Here is a 22,555-nt window from a genome sequence, read left to right on the forward strand (position 1 = left end):
GAAAAAGAAAAAAAGGAGCATGTTACATCCTACTGAATATCCACTTTAATTTAGATACTAATATGATTCATTCTCCAATGTCTTGAGTAATATCATCCTAGTTTGTGTAGACTCTGACCATAATACTACTAATGTTAATATTTTATAGATATGCTAAACCTGATATTTTTCATGATAAAAAGTCAAGATTACATCTTGTCTCACTCATCCTTTTCAAAGAAATAAATTAGGAGCTTAGTTCTCACTTCCTTCATTCTGCTACATTTTTTAAATTCTCAATCCATTTGCAGTAGATTTGTATCATACCTTTATACTTTGACCTGGCCTTTGGAAATATATAAGATAATTACAAAGTCACTTTCTTCAAACTGCCTTTCAGTTTATTTTTGTATCTTTACTGGCTTTCTTGATTTTTAAATGTCTTTGAAGTAATTTTTTATGGATGCAATTAGAAAATATATGACATACAATTCAGTCACTAACACAATAAAGTCTGGTTCCATATGCCCTTGTACTTTTCTGTTAAAATTTAAAAAAAAAGAAAAAAGGCCATTATGGAAGCATACTATATAGGAGAAGCAAAAGAGAGCAACCATTATGCTCCATTACAGTCACAATTCTCTGAATTTTTTTTTTTTTTTGGCTGCACCCGCAGCTTATGGAAGTTCCTGGGCCAATTCAAGACGCAGCTGCGGCAATACTGGATCCTTTAACCCACTGCATCGGGCTAGGGGTTGCACCTCCACAGGAGGACCTGAGCCTCTGCAGTCTGATTCCTAACTCACTTCACCAAGGCAGGAATGCCATCACTTTTTTTTTTGGCCACACCCAAAGCATTTACAAGTCACAGAGCCACAGCGGTGACAGTGCCAAATCCTTAACTATTAGGCCACCAGGGAACTCCTCATTTCATTTTTAATTAATATTACAAATATTCTCTGAGATGTTTTCTGTAAAATTAGAAACAGCTAGTATCTTTTCTTCTGATATATTTCTGAAGGAGTAAGTTCAGAGTCTCAACAGAAATATGAAATATACCTACTTCTCCAGATTTCTAAAGTATATATTTTGTTTTTGTTCAGTTTTAGTTCTGAGGATATAATAATGCACACCTTATACTATGGACACAGAACGATTTTTTTAAAAGATTTAACATAAGATGGAACTATCCTCATGAAATGAATTTAAAGTGCAGGTTTGGGGTGCATTTTTGGTATGTTTTAATGATTGAGGCTCCCTCATGAGGGTACAGTCATTTGTTGATGATGTCTACAGCCAGCTGAAGGATTGATTGAGCTAGCTATTCAAAACGGTTAACTTATAACTGGCAGTTAATCCTAGTTGTCATCTAATAGTGCAGCTATTATTGGCTAATGGTGCCTACATGTGGTCTCTATAATAATGTGTGCCTCAAGTAGTTGGATTTTGTATACAGTGAGTGGTTTCCTACAGTGTATATTCCAAAAGAACTGTGGGGCATTTTCTGATATAAACCTAGTATTGATGCAGCTTCATTTTAGCTACATTCTGTTAGTTACAGGAGAGTTACTATGTTGACTTGGATTTACGGAAGGCAGTCTAGTCCCCACCTTTTGATGGGAAAATTGTCAAAGGTACAGGTATGCTATGGTGAAATCTGCTTACTTGAGAGTGTTAAGCCTCTTTTAAGTTAAGAAGCTTTCTCCAGAGTCCTCCCAGTTACTATTATCAGCTAAAATTCTTTGAGTGGCAAGGCCTGAGATCATGGTGGGTAACATCCCAAACTACTGAAGGGAGTGAATTTATTTTCTCTTCATGGATCAGTTTTCTGGAGCAATTAAAAACTACCCCATGCTTGGAGTTCCTATCATGGCTCAGCGGGTAACAAATTTGATTAGCATCCATGAGGATGTAGGTTCAATCCCTGGTGTTGCTTAGTGGGTTAAGGATCTAGCTTTGCTGTGAGCTGTGGTGTAGGTCAGAGACATGGCTCAGATCCTGCGATGCTGTGGCTGTGGTGTAGGCCAGCAGCTGCAGCTCCAATTCAGCCCCTAGCCTGGGAACCTCCATATACCAACTTAACACTCAAAATCTCCTTTCTCTCTGATCGAGAGTAAAATAAGCTCCGAAAAGAAATGGCTCTATGCCCTGGTGACTACACATTTTTTTTCTTGTTTGCTGGGCACATAGGGAGGGGAAAAGAGGAGGAAAAAATGCATGGCAAGCCATGAGGTGGGGCTGTTTTGTCTTCTAAATTAAATGATCTCTAAAACATAAGAGCTCCAGAAGAGGAGGAAAGAGACAAGGGCCCAAGCAAGGCTGTTTTAAAACTTATATTTCACTTTATAGTTCCTTTATTCAAAAGGACCAGAGTTTGTCAAGGGATAATTTTAGGTATGATGAGTCACAGATGCAAAGTATTCTGAAGAGTTAGGACAAACACATGATAGAGTTCAAAGTATCAAAACAGCTCATCTCTTATTTTTAATGTTAAAAACTCAAAATAATGTGTTTCCAGTGACAATCAGAGCTGTGGTAAGTCTAGGACAGTTATGAGCCCACTTCAGTGATTATTCATGATCATCCCATTTTTTTTATTCCCTTGTCTGCCCTACCTAAGAACAACAGTAAATGTTTCATTCCTAGTAAATATTTAGCATACACAGCATTATTTAATTTTAAAAATGCTACTAAGTAGAAATTCTTGTCTCTAATTTATCACACACACACACAGCTTTATACAATCACAGCAAAGAATGAGATTTGGTAGTGTGTAGTGGGCAGGATGTCCATTTAGGTAAGATGCCCCAGTCCCATCTCAACCGAGAAAGCTTTGTTCACATCCCTACCCCAGCTTGGCATCCTGTGAACCTCAGATTCAGGCCACTCTGAACTGTGGTGGGCTGAAGAACATGTCAGATCTCCAAGCAATATTTTCAATATCAATAGCCCTGGGAAAGCTGATAAAAGTTTCTGTTCCTTTAGAAAATTAAATCCAGCATTAACTTTGGCAAATGTAAGCAGAATAGGTACCCTAATTGACATTAAAATGTAAGAAATGCCATGTACAGAAGGAAATAATTACTATAATTCTGTCATCATTGAGATTTAAAATTCTGTTAGAGGCTTATCCTTTTGTGTTAAGATTATTTTTAATTTTTTGTTATTTTTCAGCTTTACTGAGGCATTATTGATAAATATACATTGCATATATTGAAAGTAAACAATGGGGTGATTTGATATATATTGTGAAATGATTCTCCCAATCAAGGTAACCTGTTCAGCACCTCACATAGTTACCTTTTTGGTGTGTGTGGTAAGACCTAAGACCTCTCTTAGCAAGTTTCAAGTATACAATACATTATTATTATCATTATTATTTTATTACTCAATGAATTTATTACATTTATAGTTGTACAATGATCATCACAATCCAATTTTATAGTATTTCCATCCCACAAACATAATAATACATTATTATTGAGTTTTCATGCTGTACAAATCTCCAGAATTTATCTTATAGCTGAAGGTTTATACCTTTTGACCAACATTTCCCTATTGCCATTAACCCCAGCCCCTGACAACCAATGGTCTATTCTCTGCTTCTATGATTTCAACTTTTCTAGATTCTGCAGTTAAGTGACATTATGTAGAATTTATTTTCCTGTATCTGGCTGATTTCATTTAGCATAATGTCCTCCAGTTTCATCCATATTATCACAAACAGCAAGAGTTCCTTGTTATGGCTAAATAATATTCCATTCTTTACATATAACATATTTTTTTTATCCATTCATCTGTAGTCAGACATTTAGGTTATTTCCATCTTGGCTATTGTGACTAATGGTATATATACATGGAATGCAGATGTATCTTTGAGATACTGATTCAATTTCCTTTAGGTATACATCCAGAAGTGGGATTGCTGGATCATATGGTAATTCAGTTTTAGTTTTTTGGGGAAATTTCATACAGTTTTCCATAATGACTGTACCAATTTTAAATTGCACCAATAGTATTCATTGATTTTCTTTATTCCACATTCATGCCAACACTTATTTTTTAACTTTTTGACACTAGATATCCTAATAGGTGTGAGGTGATATCACATTGTGGTTTTGACTTGCATTTCCCAGGTGATTGGTGGTGTTGAGCACCTCTACGTATACTTGTTGGCCATTTGTATGTCTTCTTTGGAAAAATATCCATTCAAGTCCTGTGTTCATTATTAATATTATTTTTGGGTTTTGTTTTGTTTTTGTTTTTTGCTGTTGAGTTGTGTGAGTTCCTTCTATGCTTTAGATATTATTCCCCTATCAGATATATGATTTGTAAATATTTTCTCCTATTCCATAAGCTCCTGTTTCATTTGGTTACTTTTTTTCCTTTGCTGTGCAGAAATTTTTTAGTGTGATGTAGTCTCACTTGTTTATTTTTGCTTTTGTTGCCACTGGTTTTGGGGTCATATGCAAAAAGCCATTTCCAAGACTAATATTAGGGAGATATTTCCCTTATGTGTTTTTTTTTTTCCTGGATTTTTTTTTTTTTTTTTGTCCATACTCGCAGCATGCAAAAGTTCCTGAGCCAGGGATCAAGCATTAAGCCCAGCAGTGACCTGAGCCATAGCAGTGACATCACAGGATCCTTAACCACTAGGCCACCAGGGAACTCCATCTTCTGGAATTTTATGTTCGATTTTTATAGGATTTAGCTCTTCTTTTTATGTCTTTAATCCATTTTGAGTTGATTTTTTTCTTTTATAAGATAGGGGTACAATTTCATTCTTCTGCACCTGGTTATACAGTTTTCCCAGCACCATTTACTGAAGAGACAATCCTTTACCCATTATGTATCTTCAGTAACTTTGTTAAAGGTTAGTTGATTGTCTATGTGTGGAATTATTCCTGGCCTCTCTGTTCTATTCCATTGATCTATGTGTCTGTTTTATGTAGGTTTTTTTTTTTTTACAGTGACTTAGTAATCAATTTTGAAGTTACTAAAGTGTGAGACCTCTAGCTTTGTTTTTATATCTCAGGATTGTTTTAGCCATTCAGAAACCTTTGAGGTTGTATATGCATTTTATAATTTTTTTCTATTTCTTCAAGAAATGCCATTGAGATTTTTGATGGGGGTTACATTCAATCTGTAGATTGCTTTTGGTAGTGTGGATATTTTAACAGTATTGATTCTTCCTACCCATGAACATGGAGATATCTCCATTTATTTGTGTCTTATCAAATTTCTTTCATCACTGTCTTTTAGTTTTCAGTGTACAGATCTTTAATGTCCTTGGGTAAATTTATTTCTTAGTTGACCCTTGAACTATATGGGAGTTAGGGGTGCTAACATTCCAGCAGTCAACAGTCAGCCCTCCATTTTGCAATTCTATACTCACAGATTGAACCAACTTCAGATCATACAGTACTGTAGTATATGTATTAACAACAATCTATGTGGAAGTGCATCTATGCAGTTAAAACTGTGTTGTTCAAGGGTTAACTGTATTGTTTTAATGTTAGTTTAAATGAGATTGTTTTCTTAATTTCTTTTTTCAAATAGTTCATTGTTAGTATGTAATAATGCAACTGATTTTTGTATGTTGATTTTATATCCTGCACCTTTGCTGAATTTGTTTATTAGTTACAACTTTTTTTCCTGGAATTATTCTACAAATAAAATCATGTCATTTGCAATAGATAATGATCTCAGAGGAAAAGCTTTCAGTTTTTCAACATTTAGTATGATATTAGCTGTGGGCTTTTCATATGTGGCCTTTATAATGTTGATAATTTTCTTCTATTCCTAGATTGTTGTGTGTTTTTATCACAAAAGGGTATTGAATTTTATGAATTTTTTTTGCATGTGTTGGATGTTATGTGTGGTTTTTTTTTTTTTAATCCTTCATTCCGTTAAAATGGTTTATCATGTTAATTGATTTTATTATGTTGAACCTTTCTCACATCCCATGATTAAATCTTATTTGGACTTGGCGTCTGATCCTGTTAATATGCAGTTGAATTCCATTTGATAGTATTATTTGAAGATTTTTGCATCTATATTTATCAGGGATATTGACCTTTAGTTTTCTTTTCTTATGGTGTCTTTTTCTGGTTTTGGCATCAGAGTAAATTGGTTGGTAGTATTTGGAAGTATTCCCTCCTATTCAGTATTCTGTAAGAGTTTGAGATGGATTGATATTAATTCTTCTTTAAATATTTGGTAGAATTCACCATCTGTTCCTGGGCTTTTCTTTGTTGGGAGGATTTTGATTACTTATTCAATGTTCTTAATATTTACAGATCTGTACAGATTTTCTGTTGATTCATGATTATGTCTTGGTAGATTACATTTTTCCGGGAATTTATCCATTTCTTCTAGGTAATACAATTTTTGGTATATAATTGTTTATAGCAGTCTCATTTTTATTTCTGGGGCATTAGTTGTGATGTGTCCTTTTTAATTTATGATTTTATACATTTAGGTCTTCTCTTTTTTTAATTAGTCTAGCTAAATTTTTGTTCATTTTGTTCTTTCAAAAAACTTTATCTTAGTTTGACTTTGTTGATTCTCTGTCCAATTTTTTCTCTTCTCTGTTTGATTTATTTCTCATCTACTCTTTATTATTTCCTTCTTTCTGCTAACTTTGGGTTGAATTTTTGTTCTTTTTCTAGTCTCTCAAGGTAGAGAGTTAGGTTGTTTATTTGAGTCCTTTTTTGTGTAGGAATTTATTGCTATAAACTTTCCTCTTAGTACTACTTTTGCTGCATTCTGTAAGCAGTAGTATGTTTCGTTTTCATTTGTCTCAAGGTATGTTCTAACATCTTTTTGACTTCTTCTTTGGCTCATTCATTGTTCAAGAGTTCATTGTTTAATTTGTGTATTTTCCAGTTTCCCTTCTGTTATTGATACCTAGTTTCATTCCACAGTGGTGGGAAAAGACAACTGATATGATTTCAATCTTCTTAAATTTATTCAGACTTCATTTGTGACCTAACATGCAGTCTGTCCTTGAGAATGTTCCATTTGCACCCAAAAAGAATGTAAGTGCTATTGCTGTTGAGTGAAATATATGTATTTGTTATATCCATTTTATCTATAGTATTATTCCTGTCTTCTTTTTTCTTATTGATATTCTCAGTTTTCTATCCTTTATTGAAAATGGAGTATCAAAATTTCCTATTAAAATTTTATTGCTGTCTATTTCTCCCTTCAGTTCTGTCAATCTTTGGCACATATATTTAGATACTCTGATATTGGGCATATATATAGCTATAATACATATAATTGTTATGTCATTCTGGCAAGTTGATTTGATATAAGGTCCTTCTTTGTCTTCTGTGACAGTTTTTTTCATTAAGTCTTTTGTCTAATATAAGTCAGGCCGTCCATGCTCTCTTTTGTTTACCATTTCCATGGAACATAACTTTTTTCCTTTTAACTTTCAGCCTATTTGTATCTTTAAACCAAAAGTTGGGCTCTCGTAGACAGCATATATTTGGATCTTGTTTTTTTATCCAATCAGCCACTTTCTTTTTTAAGAAGTTTAATTGATTAGTATTTAAAGACATTATTGATAAGGAAGGACTTACTGTTTTTTTAAATTACTCAATGAACTTTATTACATTTACAGTTGTACAATGATCATCACAACCCAATTTTATAGTATTTCCATCCCAAATCCTCAGCCCATCCCCCACCCCCCCCAACCTGTCTCCTTTGGAAACCATAAGTTTTTCAAAGTCTGTGAGTCAGTATCTGTTCTGCAAAGAAGTTCAGTCTGTCCTTTTTTTAGATTCCACATGTAAGTGAGAGCATTTGATGTTGGTGTCTCACTGTCTGACTAACTTCACTTAGCATGATAATTTCTAGGTCCATCCATGTTACTGAAGATGCCATTATTTCTTTCCTTTTAATGGCTGAGTAATATTCCATTGTGTATATGTACCACCTCTTCTTGATCCACTCCTCTGTTGATGGACATTTAGGTTGTTTCCATGTCTTGGCTATTGTATATAGGGCTGCAATGAACACTGGAGTACATGTATCTTTTCGAGTCCTGGTTTTCTCTGGATAGATGCCCAGGAGTGGGATTGCTGGATCAAATGGTAGTTCTATTTATAGTTTTCTGAGGAATCTGCATACTGTTTTCCACAGTGATTGCACCAATTTACATTCCCACCAACCGTGTAATAGGGTTCCTTTTTCTCCACACCCTCTCTAACATTTATTGTTTGTAGACTTTTTGATGATGGCCATTCTGGACAGGGTAAGGTGGTACCTCAGAGTGGTTTTGATTTGCATTTATCTAATAATGAGTGTTGTTGACATTTTTTCATGTGTTTTTTTGGCCATCCATATGTCTTCTTTGGCGAATTGTCTGTGTAGATCTTCTGCCCATTTTTTGACGTGGTTGTTTGTTTTTTTGGTATTGAGCTGTAGGAAGTGTTGATAAATTTTGGAGATGAATCCCTTGTCAGTTGATTCATTTGCAAATATTTTCTCCCATTCTGTGGGTTGTCTTTTTGTTTTGTTTAGAGTTTCCTTCACTGTGCAGAAACTTTTAAGTTTAATTAAGTCCCATTTGTTTATTTTTTATTCTTTTGAACTTTTTATTTTTTTTTCTACTGTACAGCATGGTGACCCTCTTTATACCTGGAATATAATATATGACACAAAGGAACCTTTCCACAGAAAAGAAAATCATGGACTTGGAGAATAGACTTGTGGTTGCCAAGGGGGAAGGGGAGGGAGTGGAATAGACTGGGAGCTTGGGGTTAATAGATGCAGGCTGTTGCCTTAAGAATGGATTAGCCATGGGATCCTGCTGTGTAGCACTGGGAACTCTGTCTAGTCACTTCTGATGGGACATGTAATGTGAGAAAAAAGGTTGTATACCCATTTGTTTATTTGTGTTTTTATTGTCATTACTCTTGGTCTTTTGTAGACAGCATATACTTGGATCTTGTTTTTTTTTTTTTCATCAAATCAGCTACTTTCTTTTTTGATTAAGAAGTTTAATTGATTAGTATTTAAAGTCATTATTGATAAGAAAGGACTTACTATTGCTATTTTGTTGTTTACTGTATGTCTTATAGCTCTTTTGTCCATCTTCTCTTGCTGTCTTCATTTGTGTTGTACTGATTTTTTTTTTATAGTGACATGTTTTGATTCCTTTCTCATTTTCTTTTATGTATCTTCTAGAGGTGTTTTCTTTGTGGTTACCATGGGGCTTGCATAAAATATCTTATAGTTTTAACAATTGATTTTTAAGCTAACAACTTTAATTACATACAAAATCTCTATACTTTGTTAGTGATATACAAATTATGTATTTTTTTTTTTTTGTCTTTTTGCTATATCTTTGGGCCGCTCCCGTGGCATATGGAGGTTCCCAGGTTAGGGGTCTCATCGGAGCTGTAGCCACTGGCCTACGCCAGAGCCACAGCAACGCAGAATCCGAGCCGCGTCTGCAACCTACACCACAGCTCACGGCAACGCCGGATCCTTTAACCCACTGAGCAAGGGCAGGGACCGAACCCGCAACCTCATGGTTCCTAGTCGGATTCGTTAACCACTGCGCCATGACGGGAACTCCCTGATTATGTATTTTATATGTGTATGCATAATGTATTTTTATAGTCATACTTATTTTTATACTTTTTTTAACTTTTATGTTATAATTAAAAATGATTCATGTACTCCTGTTACAGCATTCAGTTTTGCGTATTTTTCTGTATATTTACCTTTACCAGTGAGCTTTATATTTTCAAATGCTTTTGTGTTGCTATTTAGCATCCTTTCATTTCAACCCTAAGGATTCCCTTTGGCATTTCTTGTAAGGGAGGGCTAATGGTGATTAACTCCTTTGGCTTTTCTTTATTGGAGAAGGTATCTATTTAATTTTTGAATGACTGTTTTACTAGATATGGTATTTTTGGTTGACAGGTTTTTTTTTTTTCCATCACTGACTATATCATCCCTCATACTTCAGGCTTACAAGGTTTCTGCTAAGAAATCTGCTAATAGTTTTACAAGGGTTCCTTATATGTGATGAGGTATTTTTCTCTTGCTATTTCCAAATTTTCTTTTTGTCTTTATCTCAACAGATAAAGACAATGTTTGGTTGAGTCTCATTTTGGAGTTCTTTGGCTTCATCCTATTTAGAACCTGTTGGATTTCATGAATCTGCATGTCCATTTACTTCCCCAGATTTGGGAAGTTTTCAACCATTGTTTCTTTAAATAAGCTTTCTACCCCAATTTCTCTCTTCTCCTTCTGAGACTTATAATGTATATATTGTTCTATTTCCTGTTGTTGTCTCGTCCCTCAGATTTATTTCACTTTATTTCATTTATTTTTCTTTTTGCTCCTCTAACTAGATAATTTCAAATGACTTTTCTTTTAAGTTCTCTGGTTACTTTTGCTTGATACAATCTGCTGTTAAACCTCTAGTGAGTTTTTAAGTTCAGTTACTGTGTTCTTCAGCTCCAAAATTTCTTTCATCTTTTTAATATTTTCTGTCTCTGTTGAAATTCTCATTTCATTCATGCCTTGTTTCCCTGATATTGTTGAACATCTTCTTGACAGTTATTCTGAGTAATTTGTCAGATGATTTCTATGCTTCGGTTTCTTTATGGTATGTTTCTGGAGATTTATTTTGTTTCTTAAAATAAAATGGTAATTTTTTCTGTTTCTTCATGTTCTTCTTAACTTTGTATTGGTATCCAAACATCTGAAAAAATAACTACTTCTTCCGGTCATTAAAGACTGGCTTTATATAGGGAAAGATCATCACCAATCAGCCCAACTAGAGACTCTCAGAGCCTTTCTCTGGATGTGTCCTTTTGAACTTGTATATGAAGATTAATTAGAGGGGTTTGCTAGTTTCTATTTTTTCAGGAGTTGTAATTTTTTGCTCCATCTAATGTCTGTCTTCTGTGCTATGAGAACTATAAAGCAGCATAATGCTACCCAGATTTCTTTTTTCTCAGCAGCCTCTAGGCATTTAGAGTTTGTCAAGTTCTGTCAGATCTATGAGACATGCAAGATAGAAACCAGAACCTTGAGAAGCTAGAAATTTGGACACGTGTTCCACTCTTCCTTTCCTGCACTTAGGGAGAGCCTTCTGAGCTGTACCAATTTCTATCTGCCCTACCACAGGACCTATGTAGCACCAGTACCCTACCCAGCTCTTTTTTGTTCTCACAAACTACCATATATCTAGAGTGTGTCAGAGCTCATCAGTACCTCAAGATAGGCAAGGCAGAAGCCAGTCCCCCAGCAGCCCCACACTCACATGTCCAAATGTGGATGTCTGATCCACTCTTCTCTTTTCTTCACCTGGGAGAATTGGGACCTGAGAATTTCCTCCTAATCCTATTATACTGTGCTCAAGAAGGAGAAACTGTGGTGAGGGTGTGCCAAAGATTTTCCTACTAGCTTCAGAACAGCTGATTTTACACTCACCTGGAGGGTAGAGCCTCTTAACTAGTTTCAGAATTTCTCACCTTGGAAATTGGTCTGCATATTTTTGAATCAGTGTTTCCATGGAACTGATCTGGGGCTTCCTATTCTGCCATCTTGCTGATAGCACCCCTCTGGATATTCTGTTCTCTACATCTCTGATTTATTGTATCATGCATCATTGCCTAGCACTAGTAATAAAATGTTTTAAGACAGTAACAACAATATGATGACTATATTAGTATTAAATAATTGAGCACTTTCTACATGCCTAGGCACTGATATGTCTTTATGGGGATTATTAACTTAATTTAACAATGAAACTGAGGTTCAGAAAGGCTAAGTAAGTTGCCTGAAGTCATGCTCACAGATAGAACTAGGATTCTAGTCTAGGCCTTCTCTTTCCATAGTCCACTTTCTCAAACCATATACTATGATACTCCATACATGTTTGCTGAAAGGATCCGTGAGTCCCAAACTGAATCTCCTAACTCCTCTTCTAAGTTTAACTGTTGGATCTGTTCTAGGAAGCTGTTCTTTACCTTCTGCCTGCATTCCCCCTGTCAGTTTGGATTAAATTCCTCATAGCCTCCTATGTACTGTTCCTCTCTCATGCTTTCTTCTCAAAAGAACATTTCAAAGAAGTTCCTTAACTTCTTTCACAGTTTTCATTTCAAATGCAATCTACCTTGACTTGAAGATGGTCATTTGACTCTTAAATGTCACTCAGTTCCCTTCAAATCATAGCAACTCATCTCCAGGCCCCAAAGTCTTTAAAGTACTTTCATCTTACTTAGTAACTGGAAAGCTGAAAGAGAATGAGGAAATATCTCATTGGAATAATCGTAAACACAAAAGATTTATGCTAGTTGTTGTGTTCAGGCACTTTAGATGTTAATTTACTTATAAATAATTGAATTTTCATTTGGGACATTGAGTTCTTTCAGTTTTTATAGAGATGGGATTGTATTCTTTGTGCACTATAAATCTAAGATGTGATTGAAAAAAATCTTTAATATTCCATTTTTCTCACCCTGGGAAGAATGACACTCTTCAGTAATTTTAAAAATGCCTCCTTGCTGTTATTCTATAATCATTCCATAAAGTAACAGGTATCGAACTCACAGCTGCATAGCAGCATTAAGGTTTAACTGTAGTCCTTTGTAGCATGATATAAACCAAGTCCTATCCATCAAGTTCTCATAAAGAGAACAGGGTAATGATAAAATTTTATTTATTTATTTATTTATTTGTCTTTTTGCCATTTCTTGGGCTGCTCCCGCGGCATATGGAGGTTCCCAGGCTAGGGGTCTGATCGGAGCTGTAGCTGCCAGCCTACGCCAGAGCCACAGCAATGCAGGATCCGAGCTGCGTCTGCGACCTACACCACAGCTCACAGCAACGCCGGATCGTTAACCCACTGAGCAAGGGCAGGGATCAAACCCACAACCTCATGGTTCCTAGTCGGATTCATTAACCACTGCGCCACGACGGGAAATCCAATGATAAAATTTTAAAGATTGATATTTATATTTTTGTTCCAGAAATCCTGAACCATTCATGGCATACTTCCAACCTGGCAGTGATCCTGAGTTTTTCGTAAAACCCCAGGTTGGAGAACTTCTTCCTTTGGACACTGAAGGAACTCTTATCACTGTGGGTTTTAAACCCCGAATGTACAGCAGGAAATACAAAGCAACTTTAGCAATACAGGTGAGTACTATGAAGGCAATAGTCAAGATGTTTGATGTCACAAAAGTCATTAAATGACACTGGAAGAAAAGGTTTCTCACAATGATCCCAGATAAAGAATTAGTAGCACTATCCTTCAAAAGTCAACATATTTCAACAGCTCTGTCTTGTTTTAATTTTCTTTTATTCAGTAAAGAACTTTTAAAGGTAAAATATAATACAAAGTTGCCACCATTAGTGGAAAATAAATTATTTTCCTTCAATGTTAAGGAATTGTGAAAGATAAATAATGACTGTAACGTGATTTGTATAGTCATATTATATTCTGTGATAACCTGTTCCAAGACTTTAGATTTTGAAACCTTTGGTTAAGGCATGGAGTGTTGTGAAAATGTTAAAGTCCTAAAAGGAAGAAAATTAAATAGAAGATAAATTTATTTTGAATTAAAAAAACACAATATGAAATGGACCATTAATGTAAAATAATGTTAAAGTAATCATTTTAATTTCTCCATAAAATTTTCCCCATCTGTGCTACCAAGAACTATTTGGGTAAAGACAACTTTCAAGTTATTTCTGAAAAGATGCCTATTGCCACTATTTTCAGTAGCACAGACACAGGGGAGTCATAGTCAGGTTTTAAGACACAGCTATTGATTCCAAAGTGATGACCAGACTTCTGAATCAGACACTAATTAGGCAGTGCCATTCCATTGGCAGAAAATGTGTTGTTACTGTTTTAATGAATAGAGAAAAGAAAAATGTTGGATATTGCTTGAGAAAATTATTTATATTTTTATCTTTCCCAGAGTCCTTATAACCCAGGTTATAAAAATATAAAGCCTCTGGAACCTTGTTGCACATAGTCCTTTCCTGTGTTAGTATTTGATTTTAAATGATCGTGTTGTTATACTTCCTTCTTAACATATTTTTAAATAAGATTTGTGAATTAAATTATATTCAGTTTATAACATAGAGTGGACATTTCTGAAATTAACTACTTAGGAGGTTTTACCAACAAAATTGTCTTGATGACTTTCCTATGCAGCCTGTACAATTAAAGCACCTATTCTGTGAAAAAATAAGGTAGTGGATGGGATCAACTGAGAATGTAACATTTTCATTTAGTCTGAAGTAGTATAGTTTGATAAAGTATATGTAGGGTAAATTGAAAAATCACTGTTTTGATTTAAGAAATCACTATTCTTTGATCCTATTTTATTGTGGAGAATTCCAAATATGTGTAGAAATAAAATAATCTACACACATTAATCATCCTATCTGAACATTTATCACCTCAAAGCCAGTCCTGCTTCAAGTATATTCCCACCCCCTTTCTCCCTTCCAATATTATTTTGAAGAAAAACTCAGACAGCCTATTATCTGCAAATATTTTCTATTAATCTCTAAAAGACAAAGATCTTAACCATAATAACATCATCACATCTAAAAATTAATAATAATTCCCCATGGAAACAACCTAGATGTCCATCAACTAACAAAATGGATAAAGAAGAAGTGGGGTGTGTCTCTGTGACATGCACACAATGGAATATTATTCAGTCATAAAAAAGAATGAAATAATGCCATTGCAGTAACATTGGTAGATCTAGAGATTATCATACTAAGTGAAATAAGTCAGAAAGAGAAAGACAAATACCATATGCTATCACTTATGTGCGGAATCTAAAATATGACACAGGAGGTCCCGTCATGGCTCAGCAGAAACAAATCTGACTAGTAACCATGAGTATGCAGGTTCAATCCCTGGCCTCACTCAGTGGGTTAACAATCTAGCATTGCCATGAGCTGTGGTGTAGGTTACAGTCATGGCTCAGATCTGGCGTCACTGTGGCTGTGGTATAGGCCAGCAGCTATGGCTCCGATTCAACCCCTAGCCTGGGAACCTCCATATACTGCAGCTGCAGCCCTAAAGGAGCAGAAAAAAAAAGACACGCAAATGAACATATCTAAAAAACAGAAACAGACTCATGGACTCAAGTTAGAACAGACTTGAGGTTGCCAAGGGAGAAGGGGTGTGGGGGAGGGAAGGGTTGAGAGTTTGGGATGAGTAAATGCAAACTGGTGTATATAGAATGGATACAGAACACTGTAAACCAGCTATAATGGAAAAAATAAAAATTATTATTAAAAAAAGAATGGATAAACAACAAGGTCCTACTGTATAGTGTGGGGAACTATATTCAGTATCCGGCGATAAACCGTAATGGGAGAGAATATGAAATGGAATGAGAAATGGAAGAGAATATATATCTATATCTATATTTAACCCAATAACTTTACTGTACAGTGGAAATTAACACATTTTAAATCAACTATACTTCACTAAATTTTTAAAAAGTTACAGTAACAGCTTACAAATAATTCCTTACTATTAATACATATCAAATATCCATTTAGTTTTCAAATTTTCAGTTTACTCATAAATATCATATTAAGTAAATATGAAAATACGTATAAAAATAGTACAGAGTCCTATGAATTCTTCTCCCACTTTCTCTCAGTGGTGACAACTTCTATAACTACAGTAAAATATTAAAACAAAGAGATTGACTTTAATAAAATGCTGTTAACTAGGCTAGAGACCTTTTCCATTTTTTGCGTTTTTCCCATGCATGTGTGTGTGTGTGTGTGTGTGTGTGTGTGTGTGTCTGGAACCCATGTATAGATGTGTATAACTATAGCCACAATTAAGATAGACAACTCTTCCATCACAGCAGAAGAATTATGTCCTGCTAACCCTTTCCAGTCATATCCAACACCATAACTTCCTCTCTATGCCTAGAGACCAGTAATCTTTTCTCCATCACTTTGATTTTGTACTTTCTAAAATTTATATGAATGGAATCATATGTAACCTTTAGAGATTGGCTTTTTATGTTAAGTGTAAAATCCTTGGGATTCATAGAAGTTATTGTATATATCAAATCAATAATTTTGAAGTCATGGTTCAAGCATTTTCTGTCTAACTCTAAAACCCTCTTCTTAATGATGACACTGTCTCACATGATAAATGTAAAATTTTAAAACAATTCATTATTTAAAAATAAAATATTATTTACATTATTATCATCTTTATTAAACTGTTGGTTTTAGGCATTAAGTCAAATAACACTTGTCATGTCTATGAATCCTGTCATCTTCCTTATGCTTTACTTGGAAATAAAAAGGAGGACTTTTAAGAACAGCTTAATTAATTATTTGCCTACATAAACTTCAACAACCATGTTTGCAAGCTTCTTAAATTCTCTTTCAATTAAAGCATATTTGGAATGATTAAAAAGTACCTTTTGCCCTCTTTTACACAAGGCATATAGATAGCAGTAGTTTCGAGAGACCTAAGTTGATCAAACTGTTACAAAAAGCAGTGCCACTCAAATAAGTAGTTTATAAAACTTATGAGAACCATCACAATTACCAAAGATAAAATATATAGTGATTTTACAAAAGTGTATTTATATTAGAGGGACCTGTTATAATAAGAGACATAATTAGGCATAAGTAATATATATGTAAGTGTATTGCTTTTTTTCAATTTAATTTTCTGTTGGAGTGTATTTGATTTATAATGTTGTTTCAGTTTCAGATGTACAGCAAGATGATTCAGTTATACTTACGCATATATATATATATATATATGTGTATATATATATATATATATATTCTTTTTCAGATTCCTTTTCCATATACATTACTACAGAATATAAGAGTTCCCTGTATTATAGAGTAGGGCCTTGTTGGTTGTCTTTTTTATTTATTTATTTATTGGTTTCGTGTTCTGAGATTTTTTTTTATTTTATTGGAGTATAGTTGACTTAAAGCTGCATTAGTTTCAGATGTACAACAAAGAAAATCAGTTATATATATACATATATACATTCCTTTTCAGACTCTTTTCCCATATAGGTTATTGCAAAGTATTGAGCAGATTTCCCTGTGCTATGCAATAGGTCCTTGTTACTTATCTATTTTATATAAAGTAGCGTGTATATGTCATTCCCATCCTTCTAATTTATCCCTCCCTCAGCCTTTCCCCTTTGGTAAACATAAGTTTAATTTCAAAATTTGTGAGTCTGTTTCTGTCTTATAAATAGGTTCATTTGTATCATTTTTAAGATTCCACATATAAATGATATCATATATTTGTCTTTCTATGTCTGACTTCATTTAATATGATAATCTCTAGGTCTGTTCATACTGCTGCAAATGACATTGTTTCATTTTTTATGGCTGAGTAATATTCCACTATATGTATATTACCATATCTTCTTTATCCATTCCTTTGTCAGTGGACATTTAAGTTGCTTCCATGTCTTGGCTATTGTAAATAGTGCCACAGTAAACATTGGGGTCCATTTATCTTTTCGAATTACGATTTTCTCCAGATATATGCCCAGGAATGGGATTGCTAGATCATATGGTAGTTCTATTTTTAGTCTTTTAAGGAACTTCTACACTCTTCTTAGTGGTTGTACCAGTTTACATTCCCTGTGCTATACAAATGGTCGCTGTTACAGTTTAGGAGGTTTCCAATTTCTCCCTTCTTCAGCATTTATTGTTTGTGAACATTTTGATGTTGGCTGTTCTGGCTGGTATGAGGTGATACCTTGTTGTTTTTTCCATTTCTCTAATAATTAACGATGCCCATTGACCATCTGTCTGTCTTTGGAGAAATGTCTCTTAAGATCTGCCCATATTTTCATTAGGTTGTTTATTTTTTGATATTGAGCTGCATGTGATGTTTGTATATTTTGGAGATTAATCTCTGATAGTCACTTCATTTGCAAAGATTTTCTCCCATTCTATGAGTTGTCAGTTTGACTAATATGTGTCTCAGTGTGTTCCTCCTTAGGTTTATCCTGTATGAGGGTCTCTGTGCTTCCTGAACTTGAGTATTTCCTTTCCCATGTTAGGAAAGTTTTCAGCTATTATCTCTTCAGATATTCTCAGGCCCTTTCTCTCTCTCTTCTCCTTCTGGGACCCAAATGTCAGTACATTTAATGTTGTCCCGGAGGTCTCTCAGACTTTTTTCAGTTCTTTTCATTCTTCTTTCTTCATTCTGTTCTACGACGATAATTTCCACCAGCTTCCAGGTCACTTATTTGTTACTCTGACTCATTTATTCTGCTATAGATTCCTCTAGTGTATTTTTTTCTTTACAGTTATTGTATTGTTTTTCTCTGTTATTTTAATCTTCTAGCTCTTTGTTAAACATTTCTTGTATCTTCTCAGTCTATACCTCCATTCTTTTGCTGAAACCTTGGATCATCTTTATAATCATTATTCTGAATTCTTTTTCAGGTAGATTACATGTCTCCACTTAATTTAGTTGTTCTTCTGAGCTTTTATCTTGTTCTTTCTTTTGGAACTTATTTCTCTGCTATCTCATTTTGTATACCATTCTTTTATGGTCTCAGACCCACAGTCTGCAGGAGTATAGGTATTCTTGCTTTTGGGGTCTGCCCTTGGAGGGCGAGATTGGTCCAGGAGCTTATGCAGGCTTCCTGGTGAGAGGGACTGGTACCTTTCCATTGGTGGGTGGAATTGGGTCTTATCCTTCTGGTAGTCAGGGCCATGTCAAGGGGTATGTTTAGAAGTGAAGTGGTTTTGGACTCAGGACAAATTTAGGCAGCCTGTCTGCTAATGTGTCAGGCTCTGTTTCTACCCTGTTGGTTGTTCAGCATGAGGCATCCAAGCACTGGAACCTACAGGCTATTGCGTGGTGCCAGGTCTTGATGCCAAAATGGCTACCCTCTGCAGTGCTTACACCAATCAACATTCCCTGAGGCCTTTGCCACCAGTGTCCTTGTCTCGTCAGTGAGCCACAGCTGACCCCACCTCCTCAGGAAAGTCTTCAATACCCACAGGAAGGTCTAGCCCAAGGTCCTATGGAGTCATAGCTTTGCCTTGGGGCCAAGTGCATGTGAAACCTTATTTGTGCCCTCCAAGAGTAGAGTTTCTATTTCCCCCAATCCCCTGGAGCTCCTGCATTCAAGCCTTCCTGGCCCTAAAAGCGTAATGCTCTGGGGGCTCCTCCTAATGCCAAACCCCCAGGCTAGGGAGCCTAAAGTGGGGCTCAGAATTCTCACCCCTGTGGGAGAACCTCTGTGATATAATTATTTTCCAGTTTGCAAGTTGCCCACCTGGCAGGTATTGGATTTGATTATATCACAAAATCACCCCTCCTACCATCTCCTTGTGGCTTCTTTGATTTTCATTTTAAAATATCTTCTTTGGTAGGTTCCTGTCTTTTTGTCAGTGTTGGTTCAACAGTTAGTTTTGATTTTTGTGTTTTCATGAGAGGAAGCAAATTCAGGTCCTTCTACTTTGCCACCTTGTTTCCCTGAATAGCAGTGGTGATTTTTTATATATAACACTAAAAGTGTAATCCATGAAGGAAAAAAATGTTAAGATGAACTTTTGCTCTATCGAAGACACTTAACTGAAATGTAGGCGATAACATTTAGGACTTTAAAAAGTGTCTTTATAGATAATTATTTTCAGAGGGTCTTAGAGCTGTGTTGGGAAAAAGGCAGAGATCCATACCTGTAGTTCCTATTGGTAGCCACCACATTCCTGGTAGGAGAGTACATCCCTTCTTGTAGCTCACTCCTTTGTACCCACCAGGTATCAGGCATGGGTGTAGGTCCCTTCATGTACCTCATGCATCTGTACCTATGAAGTGAGTCACTTGTAATGTCCAAATGTATAATGGCATATACACAGTCACCAAAAGGTAGCTTTGTTTTTCAAACTGAACAACCTTAAATGAAGTAAAATGTTATTTAACTCAGTTGTAATATGGTTCATGGTTTGTTCTACTTTTGACTCATTGATTCTGAATACTTAATTACTATGAACACTGGATAGAAGGGGCATTTAAGTTTAAAACAGGGCCAATTCAGGTATGCAAGAAATTCCTGCACTTAACATTCATTGATAGCTATCACATGACATACTAAACCCTGATAATACTGTACTGTTCACTTGGCCTGAACTTATCCTGAATAAGTTTTCTGAACATACATGGTATAACTTTTATGTAAGGAAGAAGGCCTAGGTAAACACAAGTAGCATCAGAAAACAATGTAAGAGCAATGGGATTTAAGTATGAATATAAATGTGCAGAAAATACTAGATTGCCCAATCAATATTGCCATCCTATACAAATATGCAGAAGAAATGAAGGATTTTTAAATAAATCTCTGAATATGTTGTACTTACTTGGATTTAGATTATGGTTGTCATTAATGAGTTTGCATATGCTCAGTAATTACTAATAGTTTTATTAATTATGTACTTTTATAATCTAAAAAAAAAAAACAGAAGCTTGGCGTATTTACCAATTGGTTCTATAGCCACACTGAAATTCCCTTGGATAAATTTTGCAAGGTATTATTTCCATTACATATAGTTCATGCTGGGCAACAGTCTTATGCAAACCAAATAGATTGTTTCCCTTTAGATCAGATGAATGCTTAGTTTACCCATAGGGCAAACTCCTAAGTCTGAGAGACTTTTTTAGTGAATGAATTTTAATTCATAAAGCTAAATGCTTTCCAGAATTTATCTTTGATGTTAATTATTTATTATCAGTGCATTTTCAATTTTATACCTTTTTCATACCTTACATGTAGAAAAGAGGAGATGTTAATTTGATAAAATTTTTCCTACAATTTTCTCAGTCCCTAGATATTGCATATAAAATCTCTCTCTCTTTGTTTCCAGACAGCAGATATGTACTGGTTGTATGATATCAATGGGTTACCTCCAGTTACCATGCCACCGATGAATGTAAAAGCCAAAGTTGACACTACTAACAAGATGTTTGACAGAAAGTCAGTTAATCAGCACAATTTTATCCAAGAAAATGCTGAACTCAAAAGTACAGGAGTATCCTCTACCATCAAGGGTGCTCCTTTGATGTTGAAGAATAAATAAAAATTGTTTTTTTCCAAAATATTTCTTGGTTTTAAGTAGAATTGAATGTATGTTCATGATTTGCATTTCATCTTTTAGAATATTCTTAGGAATAATATTTCAGGAATAATAGGCCTTATCTATTTTATTTTTCTAAAACTGACTAAATCTATCCTCTGAATATGCTATACCTAATTTCTGAGTTTTATATATATATATATATATATATATGTTATAAAATGATATAGTTGAAAATACTGGGATTGGTTCACTTTTAAAAAGTACAGGAGTATGTTTGTAGTAAAACTGAAAAATGATTGTACTTATAAATTCATGCACGTAAGCATATATACTCCATATGGTCCTATATTTGCTCTTTAAATAATAAAGAATATTTCAAAATGATCCAAGAGATAATTTATCTTCTTAAAGGAGAGTATGTTGCTTGGTTCTTATCACTGAGAGGAAATATAATAATAAACAGCCAATATGGACCATCTTTAGGACAGTTTGATGCAAAATGACTGGCTCTGGCACAAATCAGTCATATGATTTTAAACAAGTCACTTACCTTTTTGTTCCCTATTTCCTTGTGTGCAAAATGGAAGAACTGTACTAGGAACAAGCATTTTCAAACTATAGCTAAATCTAGTCTACCACCTGTTTTTATGCAGCCTACTAGCAAATAATGATTTTTACATTTTTAAATGGGTGAAAAAAATCAATAGAGGAATATTGAGTAACCCAAGAAAATTATATACAATATATTTGCATAATATTTAAATGATCTTAAACATCATTATACTGTGCCTTCTGAGAGTTGTACTTTTTCTCCTATCTGAAATGCTCCAATAATTGAAAGGAAGGTACCAAGAATAGAGTACATTTGGATATGACTTTTCTCATTCAGAAAAGGGAACAGGGGATGAGACACTGGAGACATGCTATTAACTATTTCATGTTGTGAATATTTCAAAAATGTTTAAAATTACGATGCTCAATTGTCACATTTCAGATTTTATCCTGGATGTTACCTTCTTTGGAAGAGGTATCTGTAATTGGAAATGTCAGCACAACTATTATTTTTCCAAATGAAAATGGAGCAAGAGCAACACAAGTCAATAAAATTGAATGGTGAATAAAATTCTAGGAATCCAAAGGTGTCAGGAAAGGATTCAGGGAGAGGAAATTGAATAGTTTACTTCACACCACTGGAGTGGTTTGCTTTATTCCACTTGTAGTCAACATAGTATTGGAAATCCTTGCCACAGATATTAGACAAGAAAATAAATAAAAGGTATCTAAATTGGAAGGAAAGAGGCAAAACTGTCAAATGACATGATACTGTCTATAGAGAAGCCTACCTCCACACAAAAACTATTAGAATAAATGAATTCAGCAAGGTAGCAGAATACAAGATTAATATACCGAAATCTGTTGTATTTCTTTACACTAATAATGAAATATCTGAAAGAGAAAT

General features: G+C 34.7%; 1 protein-coding gene across 1 annotated transcript in view; it reads left to right on the forward strand.

The window, feature by feature from the left end:
• The window catches only part of CFAP47 (cilia and flagella associated protein 47), a 452,401-nt gene extending 430,054 nt beyond the window's left edge, over positions 1-22,347 (forward strand). Inside the window, 2 exon segments of the mRNA XM_021080094.1 lie at positions 12,987-13,155; positions 20,884-22,347. Of these exon segments, the coding sequence (XP_020935753.1) occupies positions 12,987-13,155; positions 20,884-21,096 (382 nt within the window). The 3' untranslated portion in view covers positions 21,097-22,347.

This window comes from Sus scrofa, chromosome X (assembly GCF_000003025.6).
Source record: "Sus scrofa isolate TJ Tabasco breed Duroc chromosome X, Sscrofa11.1, whole genome shotgun sequence".
NCBI classification, from domain to species: domain Eukaryota; kingdom Metazoa; phylum Chordata; class Mammalia; order Artiodactyla; family Suidae; genus Sus; species Sus scrofa.